This window comes from Copadichromis virginalis, linkage group LG12 (genome assembly GCF_057382275.1).
Source record: "Copadichromis virginalis isolate Kocher_CV1m ecotype Utaka linkage group LG12, C_Virginalis_male_GT1.1, whole genome shotgun sequence".
Taxonomy (NCBI): domain Eukaryota; kingdom Metazoa; phylum Chordata; class Actinopteri; order Cichliformes; family Cichlidae; genus Copadichromis; species Copadichromis virginalis.
The window spans coordinates 10,977,654-10,994,399 of record NC_140629.1 but is presented as its reverse complement, the minus strand read 5'-3'; the positions used below and the strand labels follow the sequence as shown (position 1 = coordinate 10,994,399).

General features: G+C 40.1%; 1 protein-coding gene across 1 annotated transcript in view; it reads left to right on the top strand.

Moving 5' to 3' along the window:
• LOC146696559 (multiple epidermal growth factor-like domains protein 9) overlaps positions 1 to 16,746 on the top strand; it is a 44,263-nt gene that overhangs the window by 10,424 nt on the left and 17,093 nt on the right. Inside the window, exon 3 of the mRNA XM_085474707.1 lies at positions 15,962 to 16,101. Within this exon, the coding sequence (XP_085330833.1) occupies positions 15,962 to 16,101 (140 nt within the window). The remainder of the gene's footprint in view (positions 1 to 15,961; positions 16,102 to 16,746) is intronic.

The following is a 16,746-nucleotide window of genomic DNA, read 5'->3' as shown; positions in this document are numbered from 1 at the left end:
CTCAGAAACAGTTCATAACTTCCATTCAACTCATTCATGTCACCTAAAAGGTAAACCTGTTTCTCCATCACCTGTTCAGCTCTGATGATTCAGTAAGGACATCTCCGGGTTTCATCTTCATGTTTCCCTCTCACCAGATAACCAAACCGATATCATGACCAGCAGCTTTTACAGCTGTGGCTCCAGCAAACATCAGCTGATACTAGAAATTAATATTAAATAAATTCTAACAACAGCTGATCAAGCTTAAACGTGCTGCTGTTGTTTAGCGCAACATTCGGCGGTTTCCTCTTTCTGGCGCAAAGTGGGCGATAAACAAAGAAGAGAGAAAAGCCAATCAGCTGATCATTGATCAGTTTCATGATTGAAGTAGCAACAGGAGAGAGAGGGGAGAGAAGAGGCAGCTGTGCAGCGTAACGACAGAATAACTCCAGCTTTGTGTCTTTTTCCATTCTAGCTGAAGTACGGGACAAACTGTTCCTTTTCAGCTCAATACGAAACTCGTAATATTTTTCTCTGAATGCGGGACGAATGCGGGTTGGCGACTCTACTAACTAACCTTATGAATAAAATAAAGTTCGCTACAACAATGCTGATGAAAACTCTGTCATGCTAGCTAGTACGCAGTACGAGTTATTGTAACTGACTATAAAAAGTCAGCACAACGAAAATAAACTACACCTAAACTTGATTTATATCTGACCCAGATAGACTGCAGGTCATAACTTCTTACCTGAAGTTCAGTTCACCTGACACTCGGACCGGTGCTGCCTTGGGTCTCTGCTCCTCCTGCCTCCCTTTTCCCTGTGGAAGCTCCGCCATAGCCACCACCAAACAACTGAGTTATTTTTACACACCGGCCAGTATCTGGCCAATCCACCACCTTTCATTTTTTATACCCTTACAAAAGAAAAAAAAAAATCATCGGCCCACCGAGCATGCCCGAGTATGCCCGATGGCCAGTCCAGCTATGGTCGTGCCATCAGTTAGCCCTTCTTAGGGTGCTTAGTCTAGACTGTTGTAGGCAAGCTGTCTTTTAATCTCTTAGTAGTTAAGTAAAATATTTTTTCTGGGTTCTTGGAGGTCATTCCAGAGCCTGTTTTGGATGTTGGCTTCCTTTTGTTCCATTCTCTGTCAAGATATTCCCACACTACTTCAATAATGGTAAATGGTCTGTATTTGTATAACGCTTTACTTGGTCCTAAGGACCCCAAAGCGCTTTACACTATACACAATCATCCACCTACCCAACTCATTTCTGTGCTGTGTCTCACTAGTAAATCAGATAAGCTTTGTTTACATATTTACTGCTTTTCTGACTAACTGTGGTATAAAACGCACATGTCAACTGTATCTCTGTATAGAATGTAAGGGGGGCTGTATTTTAGCATTTTTTCAGCTTGTTTTGGTTCAGCCTTACTGCTTGCTCCAACAGTGACCAGCAGAAATAGATGTTTACATTGCCCAGAACCACATTGCTAGTATTTATCAGGTAAAGTTGAGTATTTTGTTAACTGGTGAAGGACAAAACAGAGAGAGTCAATTCTGAAGCTGTTTTGGTGTTAAACATGGTTTCTTGACTGTTGTGTGTATAAACAGGCAACAACTCTGGTGGATTTGGCATAAAAATGCAGAGCCAGATAAGCAAGTTAATTATTATTTTTTCCCTGTATACATAATCACAGCCTAGACTTTCAGGTAAGGGCAGAAGCGGCTGTTGATCAGAAGGTACAGTGGTTGGTTGACCTACTGTTAACCCACGGTCAGTGTCTGGATCTTCCAGCGTGTTTCAAAGTGAAGTTGCCCCTATGTGTCCATCAGAGTGCAAGTGTGTCCTTCTTGGATGAAGTGCTTATAAGACATAGAATGAAAGCATTGTATGAATGTGGATGGCAGGAAGATTGTAGTAGAAAGCTCTTTAAGCGCTCAGATTGTATGGGCCAGTCCACTTGATCATTAGCCAATGGCATGACTTTGTATTTTGATAAGTAGGGTGAGCCTTTTTTCTTTTTTGTTGTATTGTCCTGGAAAATTGGGAAATGGGTGCAGTGATCAGTTAAAACGTGCAAACATAAATGGAAATACAGTGTATAAGGTAAAGCGTGAAAGTCTAGACCAGGGGTAGGCAACCTTTCTGATGAGTGCCATCTAAAATTTCCTCAGAAGCCAGTGTGCCATATGATTGCATTAGCAATAAATTTAATAACGCTCTATATTAACAGTTACACACTATATAGAACCACTTTATAGAATTATATTTGTTTGCAGATGCTGGCAGCTATCAGCGAATAGTTATCAGCTATTTTGAAACAAAAAAAAAAAAAGACACTTTTTATCCATAACAGCAAATGAACTGTACAACAGAAAATACAAATTGTCATGAACAGCTGTGTGCAGGCAGGAGTAGTGGACCCAAAGTGCAGACTCACGGTAGGCAAAAGTGTATTTCAAAACTCAGCTTTTAATGCTGGATGGCAAAACGTAACAAAAATCCAAATAAACTTACATAAGCAAGCAGGCAGCCAGACCACACAGCATATATGAGGGTAGATCACAACACTGACACAGAGAAACACAGGGCTTAAATACACAGAGGGAGCAATCAGGGAATGGGTAACAGGAGGGAAACACAGCTGGGGCAGCTCTTCTCTCCACACACACATTCACACACTGGTGATGACAGCCGCCCTGGGGCGCACTGACAGAGGCAAGGCTGCCGGACACTGGCACCACCGGGCCCTCTCACCACCACCAGTAGGCAACGGGTGAAATGTCTTGCCCAAGGACACAACGACCGAGACTGTCGGAGCCAGGGCTCAAACCGGCAACCTTCCGATTACAAGACGAATGCCCAACTCTTGAGCCATGATTGCCCCTACTAATGTTTCTAATGTTTAGATTTAGACTCTGGCGAGGCCAGTCGATGACTGATAGTGTTTCATTGTGTGTTTTTTCTATCCAGGTATCCCTTTACTGCATTGGTGGTGTGTGTGGGATCATTGTCATGATGAAAAATTAATCTGTTACTGTTCAGATTTTTCCTAGATTGTGTTCCATGGTGCATCAAAATCGAATGGGTTTTTCTCCCACTCCCAATGCTACAGCCTGAAATGCAGCCACAAGCCACGGCAGAGCCTCCGCATGTTTTTAAAATGGCTGCAAACACTCACTGCTGTACCTCTGTCCTACTTCAAAAATGTAAAATTTGGATTCATTATTCCAGAAGACCTGTTCCCACTGATGTTCAGTGTTCAAAGAAAAACCTGAGAACAACCTTCAGAAAGACTGGAGAACTATTGCTCAAAAAATGAATTCTGACACCATGGAAGCCAATTTGGGACTAATGCTAATAAATTTTAGGACATGATTACACCTGAAAATGACCTCAAGCTTTTGTTTGAATTCTGGAGGGAAAAAAAAGGTTTCACCCATTTTGGATAAGAGAAATATTACGACTGGTCAGTACTTAACAGTAAAATCAATAAAACGAAGACATCATTCGGGCTTTCCTTTAACACTGGCTCAGTCACTGGCTTAACTTGAATTTGAACATGTTTTGCATAAAGGGCTTAGCGACAGCACTGATTTGCACGTGAGTTAACGACAGAGTGACTGCATTTAACCACCAGTTTGTCGAACACAGGGTGACTGTAGCTCAGGAGGTAGACCAGGATATCTACTAATCAGAAGGTAATCAGAATTGTTGCTGGTTTGATCCCTGCCTGCATACCAAATATCCTTGGCCAAGATATTGCAAATTGCCCTCTGACACATCCATCAGACTGAATGTTGGACAGAAAAAAGTGCTTGTATGAACTGGTGTAAATGGGTGAATAAGACATGTTGTATGAAGCGTTTTGATTGCTGAGGATGAGTAGAGAAGCACTATCTAAGATTCTAATTGTGTCACTGTGATCTAAACTCTGAAACAAATCCTCTTTATGAGGCTACTGAGATTTACTTTGAGCCTCCATGAACCCTTTCAGGTATTTTTATTATGTAGACCAGCTGTACACATTTTGTATAGAGTGGGTTATCAGGACAAAGGCTCTGATTTGTAATGTACCTGCAAATTGGCTACAGCATTTTAAAGGAGTCTTAACTTTAGCTCCAAAACTGCTGTGACACACCAAGCTTGAACAGACTGCCTGCTGTGAATTAGTGTTTGTTATCTCTAAAGATGGGGCCGAGATGTTCAAGGGATCAGCTGTGCTCAGACACGGTGTTCATTCGCAATCATTATTCTGCTCATTGATCCAGGTTGTCTTGCTGCAGGCCTCCTGGAAGATGTCAAAATGTTACCCACCCCGGTTACTTCTCAAATCCAGTCAAAGAACACATAACAGCTCTTGTACACAGCCTTTCTACAGTCACAAGAACAGACTGGGAAAAGAAGCTGCGTGTGTGGGTTAGGAATGCGGTAAAAATAGCGGCTGTACTTTCTGCCTCTAGCCATGAAAAGGAAAGCTGCTGTTTAGAAGCTTGAGTCAGTGTCCGCAGCGTGTGGAGGATTTGTTTTGTCATGCCCCGAGAAACATGTTACTCACCTGAACTAAATCCTACTGGGTGGAGTCCTGTGATGCAACTACAGGATGTGTTTTTCATGCTGATTGAGATTTTGCGTGCACAGCACTTTCAAATGATGGTAAAGGTGGAGGCAAGAAGGTTATTTTGGGGCTCTGGGCTTTCACACAGCGCCTGGCCTCTGATAACCATCCCGGCCTAGCCTAGCCTCATTCAGGAGCTTAGCATTGTAACTTATCCAGATTAACCAGCTTTCAGACCCCCTGGCCTGCTGCTTTAGGTTTCTTTCCCATTAAGTAATGAGCTGAAGTAAAGGCAGTCTGTGCTGTGGTCATGTTCACTGAAATCACAGTGATAACAGCAGAAATTATACCAAGATTTCAAAGAATTAGTTCAGGAATTACTGACCTGGTCAAGAAGCTGGGGAGGAGTAGTTACCTTTAGGCATGGAACATGATGAGTTTCACTCCTGACAGTCATCTCATCACACCTGTAAAGTTCCTCCTACTCTCTGTCATTAACGTTGCATATTCAACCAAAGCAAGAATATAAACTGGAACATTTTAGAGAATTTACTTAATTCTGTCAGAAGATTCACTAAGAGCCCTCTTTCACATAGTCTGACATAAAGCCTGGAAATGGGCTGAAAACAGTTAAACATTTCACATCTTAAGACTGCGGATTATATGACTTTGTTTATATCAAACAAGTGTTTGATATTTTAAGTGTTGCTTAAAATATTGTTGGATGAATTTTCTTACACAAGTAGGACTGTCTGCTTGCTCTTCGGAGTTGAACAGAATGCACAGCCGCATTTCCACAAGAATTAAGCTCTTAGCCCCAGAACTGCTGAAGAAAAAAATAGTATTAGAACATTTTTCTGTGCTAATGAAGCTATTCAACTACAACTCTTAAATGCTTGTGCCTAAAAAAGTTAAAAATACAAATTTCCTGAAACTTTTGGACTGACAGTGGGTTAATTAAGGCCAGGCAGGAATAATTTGCAACTATGACAATGGCAGAAAGCTCACAAGCCAACTCTACTAGAGTGACAGAGCAAGTTACACCCTTAGGAATAAGAGAGTTTGGCTGTTTGGAAAAAAAAATTGGTCAGTATAACCAAACCAAAACCTTTACTGTACTTGTTGAGTTGGAATCTATTTCTTTTTAAATATGAAATGGGAAATGGTGAAACCTTGCTAAGGAAGATGTAAATTGTTAATGTTTCTTCTACATAACTTAACAATGAATAAAATGTATAGATTATGTAGATTATGTATGTCTGTTTCTCTACATAAAGATTTCAAAAACATGGCATGTGATTATGCATCAACATATTGTTCCTGTGTTGTTGGCATAATGTGATATTTAGAAGGTTGGAAACTAACAATGCTGCTTCCTAAAATGTCTGTGTACAGTTTTTAGCTAATAGCTTTTTTGGGAATTGCATTGTTGGTGCAAAACTGTCTGTCAAACTGTTATTTTTGGCATTTTTCATAGATTCAGCTTGTGAAGTGATAACATATTGTGTTTTTGTGACAAGTTGCTAGTAATTAAGTTCCCTTTAATTGGGTCTTTGCTCAGTTATTTTTCAAGTGCAGATACAGCACTGTTTCATCCCCTAGGTTAGCTGCCTTTTTTATGATTGAATGATTTATAGGTCAGTGTTGTGTCTTAACTAACACAAAATATTCCTCTGAAAATATACTGGACCCAAAAACATGTGGAAAAAAAAGAAACTGCAAACGACCTTGAAAGACCCACAGAAATCCTGTAGAACTATTGCTCTAGAGCACTTTTTAAAAGGTCTAGAAAGTCTGGCACGGTTGTCGAGAGCCTGATAGGCTTTAATGGCAGCATTTAGTTATAACACAGTTGTAGTTTCCTAAATCCAAGCGAGCAACTAAGTCTGAGCTTTGCTGTGTGAAGCAGCATTATGTAACTGCCGGACAGCCTGTAGCCCACAGCAAGTGCTCAACGCTGTGCTCTTCTGTGAGCCTCTGTTGGGGCATTTGCCGGGGTGGAAGTAGAAGATTTTTGTTGGTTGTGCTGTCATGCTGCATACACATGCTGAGTGTTTTTAAGAATGTCCCCTGCATTTCTGAGTCACTGTTTTTGTTTGCTGGTGCATTTATCTGTTTGGCTAGCCAAATATAGATGACACGACATCTCAGGCAGATGCTTAAAAGCGCCTATTTTCAGTTCTCTAAAACTTCAATTTAAATGCCAGAATTCCACATTTGTTCCTTAGAATTGAAAAGCAAGACCTTCTTTCTAGAATATCTACTTCATTTCGTTTTTCTGCACAGAGGCAGAAACCACTTTATGGAAGGTCAGTTTTTTCTTGTATAGCCTCTAAGAGAAAATAAAGCATGCCCAAGCCCTGCTCAATGAATATCTGCCACTATCCTCAAACTCAGAGTCACATGTGATCAAACTAATGAATTTATAAATTGACAGCAGTAGCTTATGTCAGGAAGAGGAAGTCGGGTTGGATAAAAAGAGGCCAAAGTGCCTTCCAGTACTTTGCATTTGGACTGTTCTTTACCCTGAGATGACATTAGTTGTTCTCAGTGTGAAATGATCATCTGTGTTCTTTAACTAAGTTGCAGTGGGCACACAAAATGGGGAAACGGAAATCTTTCAGCACAAGCAAACTTTTTAGTGCCTTGGGTTGTAGATTAACTCACCATTCAACAGAACTGCTGATAATGATGTGACCTCTGCTCACAGGAGGAGTGTTAAGTGTGGTGAATGCTCAATATAAAGACATTAAGCCACAGTTTGGGAAAATAAAAGATGACAAATGAATGAAAACTATATAACAAAACTAAGGGCTGGGTAAGATTGTAAAAACAAACAAACAAACAAAGCAAAAAAAAAAAAACAACAACGAAAAAACCCCCAAACTTTGCCTCACTGGAGAACAAAACTATGAAAAGTAGTTTCTGTTACACGTGAATTGTACTTCTACATCAAATCTATGCCGTAAATTATGTCACGAGTTACGCCACTGGACGTGCACCTCCCTAGAAATGCAATTCCACGCCAGGAGGAATGCCAGCCAGTTGAATGGCATTGAAGGTTCTGGTGTAGGGAGTAAAGGAGTTTCTGGTTACTATGTAAGTTAGAAGGTGGATTTCCTGCAGAAGTCTAAACCTTTAGAAATGCCATTTAAAGATTTGCATAATCACACAGGTTTCCAGATGGTTACTCCAATGAGACTCAGTCACAGCCTCAGTACCACATGGACGCTCCTGTCAGGCATCATAGCATAGCAGCTAAAATGAATAGGAACATGGCTCAATACATGAGTGGGTCACAGAAAGGAATAGGCAGGAATACAAGAGGAGCAAAACACCAGCTACTGGTAGACAGAGCAGTCGTCCCACGACTGCAAGAGCAGACTGACCAGTCTGTACTGCTTGGATTGATTACAAGAATGCTTATGACTAGATGCCCCTCACCTGGATCCTGGAATGCCTAGAATTGTACAAGATCAACAGGACCCTTAGAACCTTTATCAGGCACTTAGCAGGGATGTGGCATACCACACTAGAGGCCAATTTCAAGCCCATAGCACAAGTCACCATTAATTGCGGGATCTATCAAGGAGATGCTCTGTCCCCACTGCCCCCCAGGCCTATGCCTGAACCCCCTCAGTGAGATCATCGACAAAACTGGCTACAGATACCAACTACGGAACGGAGCAATTGTCAGACACCTCCTGTACATGGATGACATCAAGTTGTATGCCAAGAGTGAACAAGACATCCGTTCACTGATCCACACCACCAGGATATACAGCTATGACATTGGAATGTCATTTGGATTGGAGAAGTGTAGTCAGATGGCAACAAAGAGAGGGAAGGTAGTCAGAACTGAGGGGATCGAACTACCAGAAAGTAACATTGTAGACCTCAAGGACAGCTACAAATACCTGTTTGATTGGGTAACCAATCAAAGTTTTCTTATTAAAGACAGGATAGCTTGATAGGCAGAGGAGCTAAAATGACAGGAACCTGTTGTCCTGCACTAAGACTAGGGATGGGTACCGATATCCAGCGCCATTATGGCACCGGTTCTGACATAAACGGTGGTAACCAGACCGAAAAGCAGCGCACATTTCGGTGCTTTATTTCGGTGCTTTTCTTTCCCCTGAGATGTCATACACTTTGGATTCTAGCCAATCATTTTAACTTTCCAAGAATAGTAAGCGGGCCCAGGCACGTACGTTCTTTTAGAGCAGAGCTACAGATTAAAAATGCCCAAGGCGAAGCGGTCAAAAGTCTGGCTGTACTTCACAGCAAAAGATGCAAACTCAGCAGCCTGCAACAAGTGCTTTAAGGTGATACTGCGCAAAGTAGGTAACACCTCGAATCTGATGAAACACCTGGCGACGCATAGCGTTTTTTTAAAAGCCGAGAAATGCACCGTATTTGATAGCTTGCTGCAAGATCTCACACCGAGCACATCTACTGCGGGTGTGATGCCTGTTATCGGACCCGGAGTTAGCAACATCCCCCATTAACCCGAAGAGGAGAGTCCTGGCCCTAGCCCTGCCAGTGTAGCACCAGTTCCAACCAAAGGAGGTATATTGTATCAACAGAAAAAGCTAATGATTAACATTCTGTAGAAAAAAGAGACTGCTAAAAATAAAAACATAAGAGGTTTTTGGACAAAGTTTGTTCTCCATTCTTTAAGCACCGGTTCGAGCACCGTTTAAGCACCGGCACCATTTCAAAAGTACCGGTTTGGCACCGGTATCGGATAAAACCTAAACAATACCCATCCCTAACTAAGACCCACTACAAGATGGGATTATTCTATAGTAACATAGGTGGTTGCCTTCAGTAGTTTAGTAGAATAGTGCTTACTTAAGAAAGTATTTCCTTATTTTTATTTTTACTGGAAATCTACAGCTGTGAAGAAGTAATGAGGATGATGTGCATCTTGTTTCAGGGAAGTGTTCTGCTTTTTAAACCTTTGTGACGTTCATGTGAATTGATTTATCACTTCCCTAAATACCATTGCACACTGAATACTCCACCCTCCTGCTCTCTGCTCTCTTATGGCAGTGGCAGTTATTTTGACCCATGAATAAACCAAACCTAAATATGGAGCAGAATAGGTCCTCTTTAGTGTTAATAGGACCATGTTAATTTCAGTTTGAGCCTGACTGATCAGTTAAACAATATTTTCAGCTGATATTATTACCTTATCAGTTATTAGCTAGGTAGTCTAGCAAATACAAATGTGTTTCACAGGTATTTCGGTATGCATTTCACTATTCACCAATAGTGAAATTTTGGACTTATACTAGTTTAAATAATAACTGTTTAGCTAGATTTCCTTCCCCTTTTGAACACAAAGAAATAAAGGAAATAACTGTTTTAAGCACTGTACGGTACTGGATAGCAGTCTGTGCTTTGCTGTGTGAGAATGAGGAACTTGTCAAACCTGTTTATGTTAATATTAACTAAATAACTCACCAGCAGCTGTTGTATGCGGACATATAAATATGTGATCATTACTGACCCTGTCCTAGGACACTAAGCTTCTCTATTACCCACTCTAATAGAATTCTCTCAGGGCTGGCGACTGTTTAAAGCCGAGTGACATTTGTAACTCTGTCCTTGCTCAGTCTTCTTAACAACCTTAATGAGATTCCCCTCTTTTGCTCTCTCATGATCTTGCATTCTGTCTGTCTGCAAATCATGTGATGTAAAGTGGACACACACTGTTACCCAGTTTGTTGGGTTAGGTCAGGCCAGTCTTTGACAAAAGAGCTTTAATATCATCTTGCATCTGTCAGAACACAAGAGTCAGTAGTGTATGTGGGTCAGATCCTGTGGGCAATGTCTATAAGGATTTTTTTTTTTTTTTTTTTAACCATTACTGTGTCAAAAAGCACCACAGTCTGTAATGAAATATTGATTTTGGCTACAGATGTTTCTGTGTCTATGTCAGGTCACTGGAGGCATTTTTGCTGTTCATCTAGCATTACTCTGCACCGATTGTGATATTTCAGTGGCGAACAGTATTATTAGAAATGACGCAGAAAATGCAAAAGTCTTTTTCCGGACTACATTTATTCAGTGTTTTATATCAGGTAGCTTAAAGGCTTAAAGGTAATGCACATTGAAAGTTTTGGTTAAAATGTCTTTAAAGAATCCTTTAGCTAATTTAATTAGGTACACAAATAATGTTTTCCTATAATGGTATTACCATTTGAGAGATGAATTTCATTGCAACCATAGTATTCTTCACATATTGCAGTTTTAAGCTGGCTCAGTCCAATGGGTATTCAATTTTCTTTACACATTTTTAGATTTAAACTTAGCAAAAGTGACTGTAGCTAGTAAATTAAAAATGGTGGCCTTTGAGGCAGCTGCTTTTTCTGTGTTTGAGAGCATGCCTAACTTTACATGGTGACCTTGATAAGTAGCAGGGGAAAAGCCTAGGTTGTCAGCATGAAATTTGAGAGAGTTCAGCAGCAGGCTTTACTGGAGGAGAGAAGAACTCCCTTTGCACTTTGCTGACCTGTTGAATGCACAAAAAGGTGTATAAAATATTTAAGGAAAACCCTGAAAAGCAGAATATTGCGTCTGTAAAGTCAGTAGTTAGGCACAGGATAGTTTCTGAGTGTAATCCCCCCTCATAAGGGCAGCTGCTAGTCCCTGCTACCCGGCAGCTCTACTGCAGGTTGTTTGAGTGCCAATAAGAAAACACATGCAACAGCAGGTTTGCGTGCCTGTGTTGACCTGTCTGTTAGCTAGACAGAAAGCTTAGGAGTGCTGACTTCCAATCGAGACCTCAGGGCACTGCAGAAGATGACTGGGGTGAGAAACCATTAGAGATTCCCAAAAAAGGAACCCTGCAATCATTAAAGCTGTTCTGCTCCCCCTGTGTAGATCCTGCTGATTCAATGATCTTAGCACAGACTAAACTAAATACTGAGTGAGTTTGGGCTTGTAAGGAGAGGAGCTGCTATACAGGCAAGTGATGGGGTGCCCCAAATTTACAAGACAAAACAAGAGCCTGTTAGTGATCTTTGTTTTGTGGTTTTAGTACCTCAGGCATTCCTGCTTCCTCCAAGCGTTTAAAGACATGGTCATCTTAAGTTAATTGGAGAATGTAAATTGGCTTTGGTTTGAGGTAGATAGAGTGCTAAAATTGAATTAAGTGCTAAATAAACGATGGTTAAATATGACTTGTAGTCTAGATGACTTTGCCAAGTGCTAGAAAAATGTGAGCATGTTACATTAAAAAAAGAGAACCTTTTCTTCCCCCTTGTTTTTGTTTTGTTTTCATGATCGTGGGAAGTGAACGTAAAACCAGACGCGCTAAGCCCTGCTATAACATGGAATATTTGGACACGTTCATACAGATGAAAGGCTAAGACGGCAAAGGGAGATCTGGCTCTGCTTTTGGTTAACACACCCTTTGAGCATTTCACTGCTCAACCAGAAAAGCAACTAAACCTGCTTAGTGTACTTCCTTGTTTATTTTTACTGAACCTTGTGGCTAACTGAACTGTCAACGTCCCCGTTACAGAGAGGACATTTGGCCTGATCCAACACAGGAGCAGCCAATGGGGCAGCGCTGGCGTGGCAGCAGCAGCAGAATGGGGTTAAGCTTTGTCGCTTATGTTATACTGACCTACTTAACACACAGATCTGACGCAGAGCAGCTTGGCCAGCACGGGGCCATGAAACTACATCAAAACAATAACAAACCCCCTCCTTCTGGCCACAGAAGACAAAGAGAGGGTCTTCATAATCTCACAAGCAGGACCACTGAGACGCAACGTAAACATTTAAAGCCTAGTTCAAACCTATGAGTTCCTATAGATTAGATGAAGCTACAGTAGACAAACAGACGGGCTGCATCGCTGTGCAATACCACGTCAATGTAAAGTCATTAGTAAAGCTGCATTAAGATAAGATAACTCTTCAGAATAACCACTTCAGAAAGATTGTGATCAAAATATAGACCACAGTGTAGAATTCTGTGTTAACTGTAACCAAAATGTTGACACTTGTTTTATCCTGTTATCCTAACACATTTTCACCATTAATCACCAGACGATTGTTATATGAATTAGAAAGCTCTTGCTAGGAATCATTGGAAACATAGTTGCAACAGTAGGAGTATAGAATGAGCCACAGTAATACAGATCAGATCAAATCTGCTGTCCTCTGTATGTTACACCATGCAAAGTGTTTGAGGTTAAATCAGAATTTATGTGACAGTTCTGACAGTGTAAGGGGCATTGCATAATGGTGGCCTTTATCAGTCAAAAGAGGGAAATACAAGAATAAACTTTGCAAGAAGAAGCTTTCTGATTATAAATCAGTCACTGGTGACATATTTATTTGCCTCTGACAGGATCCAGGATGTTTAACATCAGTCAGGCCAGGACTACCATATTAACTGAGAAGTCCCAGCACTAAAGCAAGGAGGAGGAAGTGTGTTGAAATGAGCTGAATATGTGAAGGTAGCAGGGATATGACATTTATGAACAGCAGCACTGAGAGTCTGCCAAAACACTGGCTGATGGCAAGACTCCCAGTTTGTAGCAGAGGATTATTTTGGTGTGATCATGATCCAAAAGTAATGATTTGAATCCAGCAGAACTCTTTTGGGCAGAGCATTTCCTATATACTAAAATGTGGGCACAATCAAAGTTTTTAGCACCCAAGAGAACCCTCCAGGAATGTATTTAAATTTAATTATTTCTTTTAAATGGGCAGAAATAACAGCAGAACGAATCAACCTCTGGTAGAGCCCATCTAGGGGGAAGGCTGGGTTTTATTTTATCCACATGTTTTATAAACCGATTTTCAGGGACTATAGGCTATTACCTTTCAATTGAAGTATTATATTTTGGCATTACAGTTTGTCTGTTGAAAGCTTTATTTAAATTTCCAGCCAAGTTAAAACTCTTTATAAAGGCCTGGAGGTTTTCAGACCTGTTGTAGTTATTCCACAAAAGATCCCCAAAGGAAAAACGCCGAATTAGAGGTATTTTAAAAGGAGAGACAAAGCAACACAGGGCCTGTTGGATTTGCAGGCTGCACCTAAGACAGCACAGCTCTTAGTAAATGAGTCTTTATTTAGAGCTCCACACAGAGGAAGGATCACTAGAAACTGATGACAGATTGCATTGCATTGCCACAGGTCAGTGTGTGACTGACTGCCAGGCAGCTGGAGCAGAAACATGTCGGTGCTTTAAAGGAAAAATGCATCATGTTAGTTTAGCTGATTTTCCAGCTGATGTCCCTTGTAGTATTTATTACTGTACAGATGGCTATTTATTATAGCATACTTAAAAAATGTTTTAGTGTTCATTTCAGGCAGCTGCATGCTGTATAGTGTTTTTTGTTTGACATCTTTCTTTTATTTTTTCCTCTTAGAGAAATACACATGTATAATTAGCCAAAGGTGAAAGGTTGTATTTTATACAAGGAAAAGTAAGGAATCAAAGCCAGTGGACCATCTGGCCTTACTGGGATGCTGCACATTTGATCAAAAGTCAGCTTTCAAGTACACTCAACCGCAGATCCTGATGCAGAGTGAATGTTAGAGTTGAATGATAGAACATTACAAGTTGTTTTCTTCTCAATAAAATATGGAAGTTTCAGCACATTTAAAAACAAAACTCTAGCTCCTACCCCCCTAACTTTACAAGCAGTTTTCATATTACCTGCTTCTCACAAACAGAAGGTGTAAACACGGGGTATTCTTAAGATGACCATATTAGGCGTATCCTCGCTCTCTGACCACATGCTGATTTTGCCAAAGTAGAATCTCGATTACAAACACACTCATCAGGAAAGTTGCAAGCTAAAAGTTTGACCAAACTAACAGATAAAGACAGACAAATAATATTGCCCCAATAATTTGTGTTTTAGTTTAGTTAGTTTTCCAGGTTCACAAAATTCATGTTGAATCAGTTTTCAAAAGTCTAGTTTCTATAAGCCCCACACACTCGTTTATAATCACTTAAAGAAAAAAAAAAAGAACTTTTTTTTGTTTAGAATGGCAATGAACGTAATCTAATCTAACACAAATAATTTGGCTATTGTAAAAACAAATCCCTTTACATTTTCTGTCATTTTTTGATGAGCAAAGTATCTTTCTGTTTAGTAATAAATGGCAATTTTAAATAAATCTGTTTTTTTGTATCGTGTTTTTATTTTTTCCTTTGGCAGCTGGACATTATATCTTTCACTTGCTTGTATTAGGGTCATGATGTATCACGCTGATACTTTTTGTTAGTGCCTGATGTTTGTGTGTGTGTTGTAGCCAGAGGATCGAGGACTGTTGATCTCCCAGCCTCGTCTTCAACAGTGCCCACGCCTCACTAAGCATCGCTATGGGCCTCTTCATTTGCATTAAGTGCAGTTGTTTTAACAAAGCCTTGTTTGTATGAAGACCCACGCACACATTCATGGAAAGTGCTTCGAGTCACTTGTGATTTGCTTCAATTGTTTTGAAGTCATTGTCCCAAGATTACATTTTTGAGTCCATTGTCTGGGTTTAAGAGCTGATCGGGCTCGATTTAGCATTGTTCTCTTCCAAGGAATTTACCTCCAGTGAGCGGTGGATGAGAGAGAAAAACAAAATCTCTTCTTGACACTCACACTGTATTAATGAGCATTTGCTATTTTTAACACAGCATAATGAGAGCAAAGGTCTGATCTATGAAAGACACATTATCATGTGAAATAACTCAGTTGCGAGTGTGTTATGGCTGAAGAACTCAGATGTAATTGGATTTAAGTTTGCTGGAGGATTCTTGGAGATGTTTTATACAATGAGATTTTCTCAGCTGAAAGCAATCATTCTCAGTTATGTAAAGAAAATGTGGCCAATAAAAGCCTTGATTCTCGATGCTCTGACGTTTCATAACCTGACAGACAAAGATCACAGTATTCTTTAAAACATCTCAAATGTCTGCTGTTAATATTTTTAAACATAAGAGCTGCTTAAGAGTTGCTTGTTTTCAGCATTCAAGAAATAGAACCGTGAACCTTGATTTATGCTACCTTTGTATGTAATAAATATACATTTGCACAATGTGTATTTTTCATCAAAGGTAACCACTCTCAAAAAAGTGCATGCTGGGAGGTCCACTAATAAGCTACCTTTGTTTGTAATCCGGCTTTATATGTTACTCAGCAGCACCACATAGCTTTGTCCAGTATATAATTACTTTACATGATTTCTTACCACATTTGCCACTAATAAATCACCTCATGTAATTAATCAAGGCGTGGAGGGAAACCTTTTGTTAAAACCAAACACACAGACACACACACAGAGTACCTCATTGACATGCTGCCATGGTGTTATGGTCCACTGAAATGCTTTCTGCGACTGTATTTGATCCACTGGGTATTGATTTTTGTCTTCTGTTCTGCCCCCACAGTTCAGGGACATGTGTGTGCAAATCAGGAGTGTATGGACCGAAGTGTGATGACTGCTACCCGGGTTTCTTCGACTTCAGTAGCACTGGCTGTCGGCCTTGCCAGTGTAACAACCACACCAACTACTGCCATCCGCAGTCCGGTGAGTCAGCTGAGGACAAACGCTGCAGTTCAATGATCTCATTTTCATTGTCACTAAAACCTAACCTATTTTGTTTTGTAATTTTTCATTATTCAGGATTGTCTGAGTCAGCTGTGAAGAGCCACAGTAGCTTAGTTAGTGAAAGCATCTGCCTTGTAAACAGAAAATCCGCACAATCTGATTCCAAAATAAGAGCTTTTGTTTAGACAAACTGACTCCAATAAATATTATTTGGAAGCACTTTCCTTTTTGAAGTAATTTGTTATCAGAGACTGATTTTTTTTTTTTTTTTAATCATTTTTCTCAATAAATAAAGTACAAGAAAACAATCAGCTTCATTTTAGAGGACAACTTTTACTCTCTGCTTTTTATCCTACTTCATTTTACATGGAAACTTCACTTAAAATTATAATCATCATAAAAACAAAATTTTTTTTATGATACCAGTACTGACTATTACTAATAATGACAACAGATAACCTGTATTTGTAAATGGAACTGATATTTATGTATATAAATCTTGTGATGGTTTAACCCCAAATTCATGACATCACTCGTTGGTTTTTGGCTGTCAGAGTGGATTTTCAGAGCCAGTAGTAAACTGTGTTGGAGCAATGTTATTGCTAGCAACTACAATTTCACTCA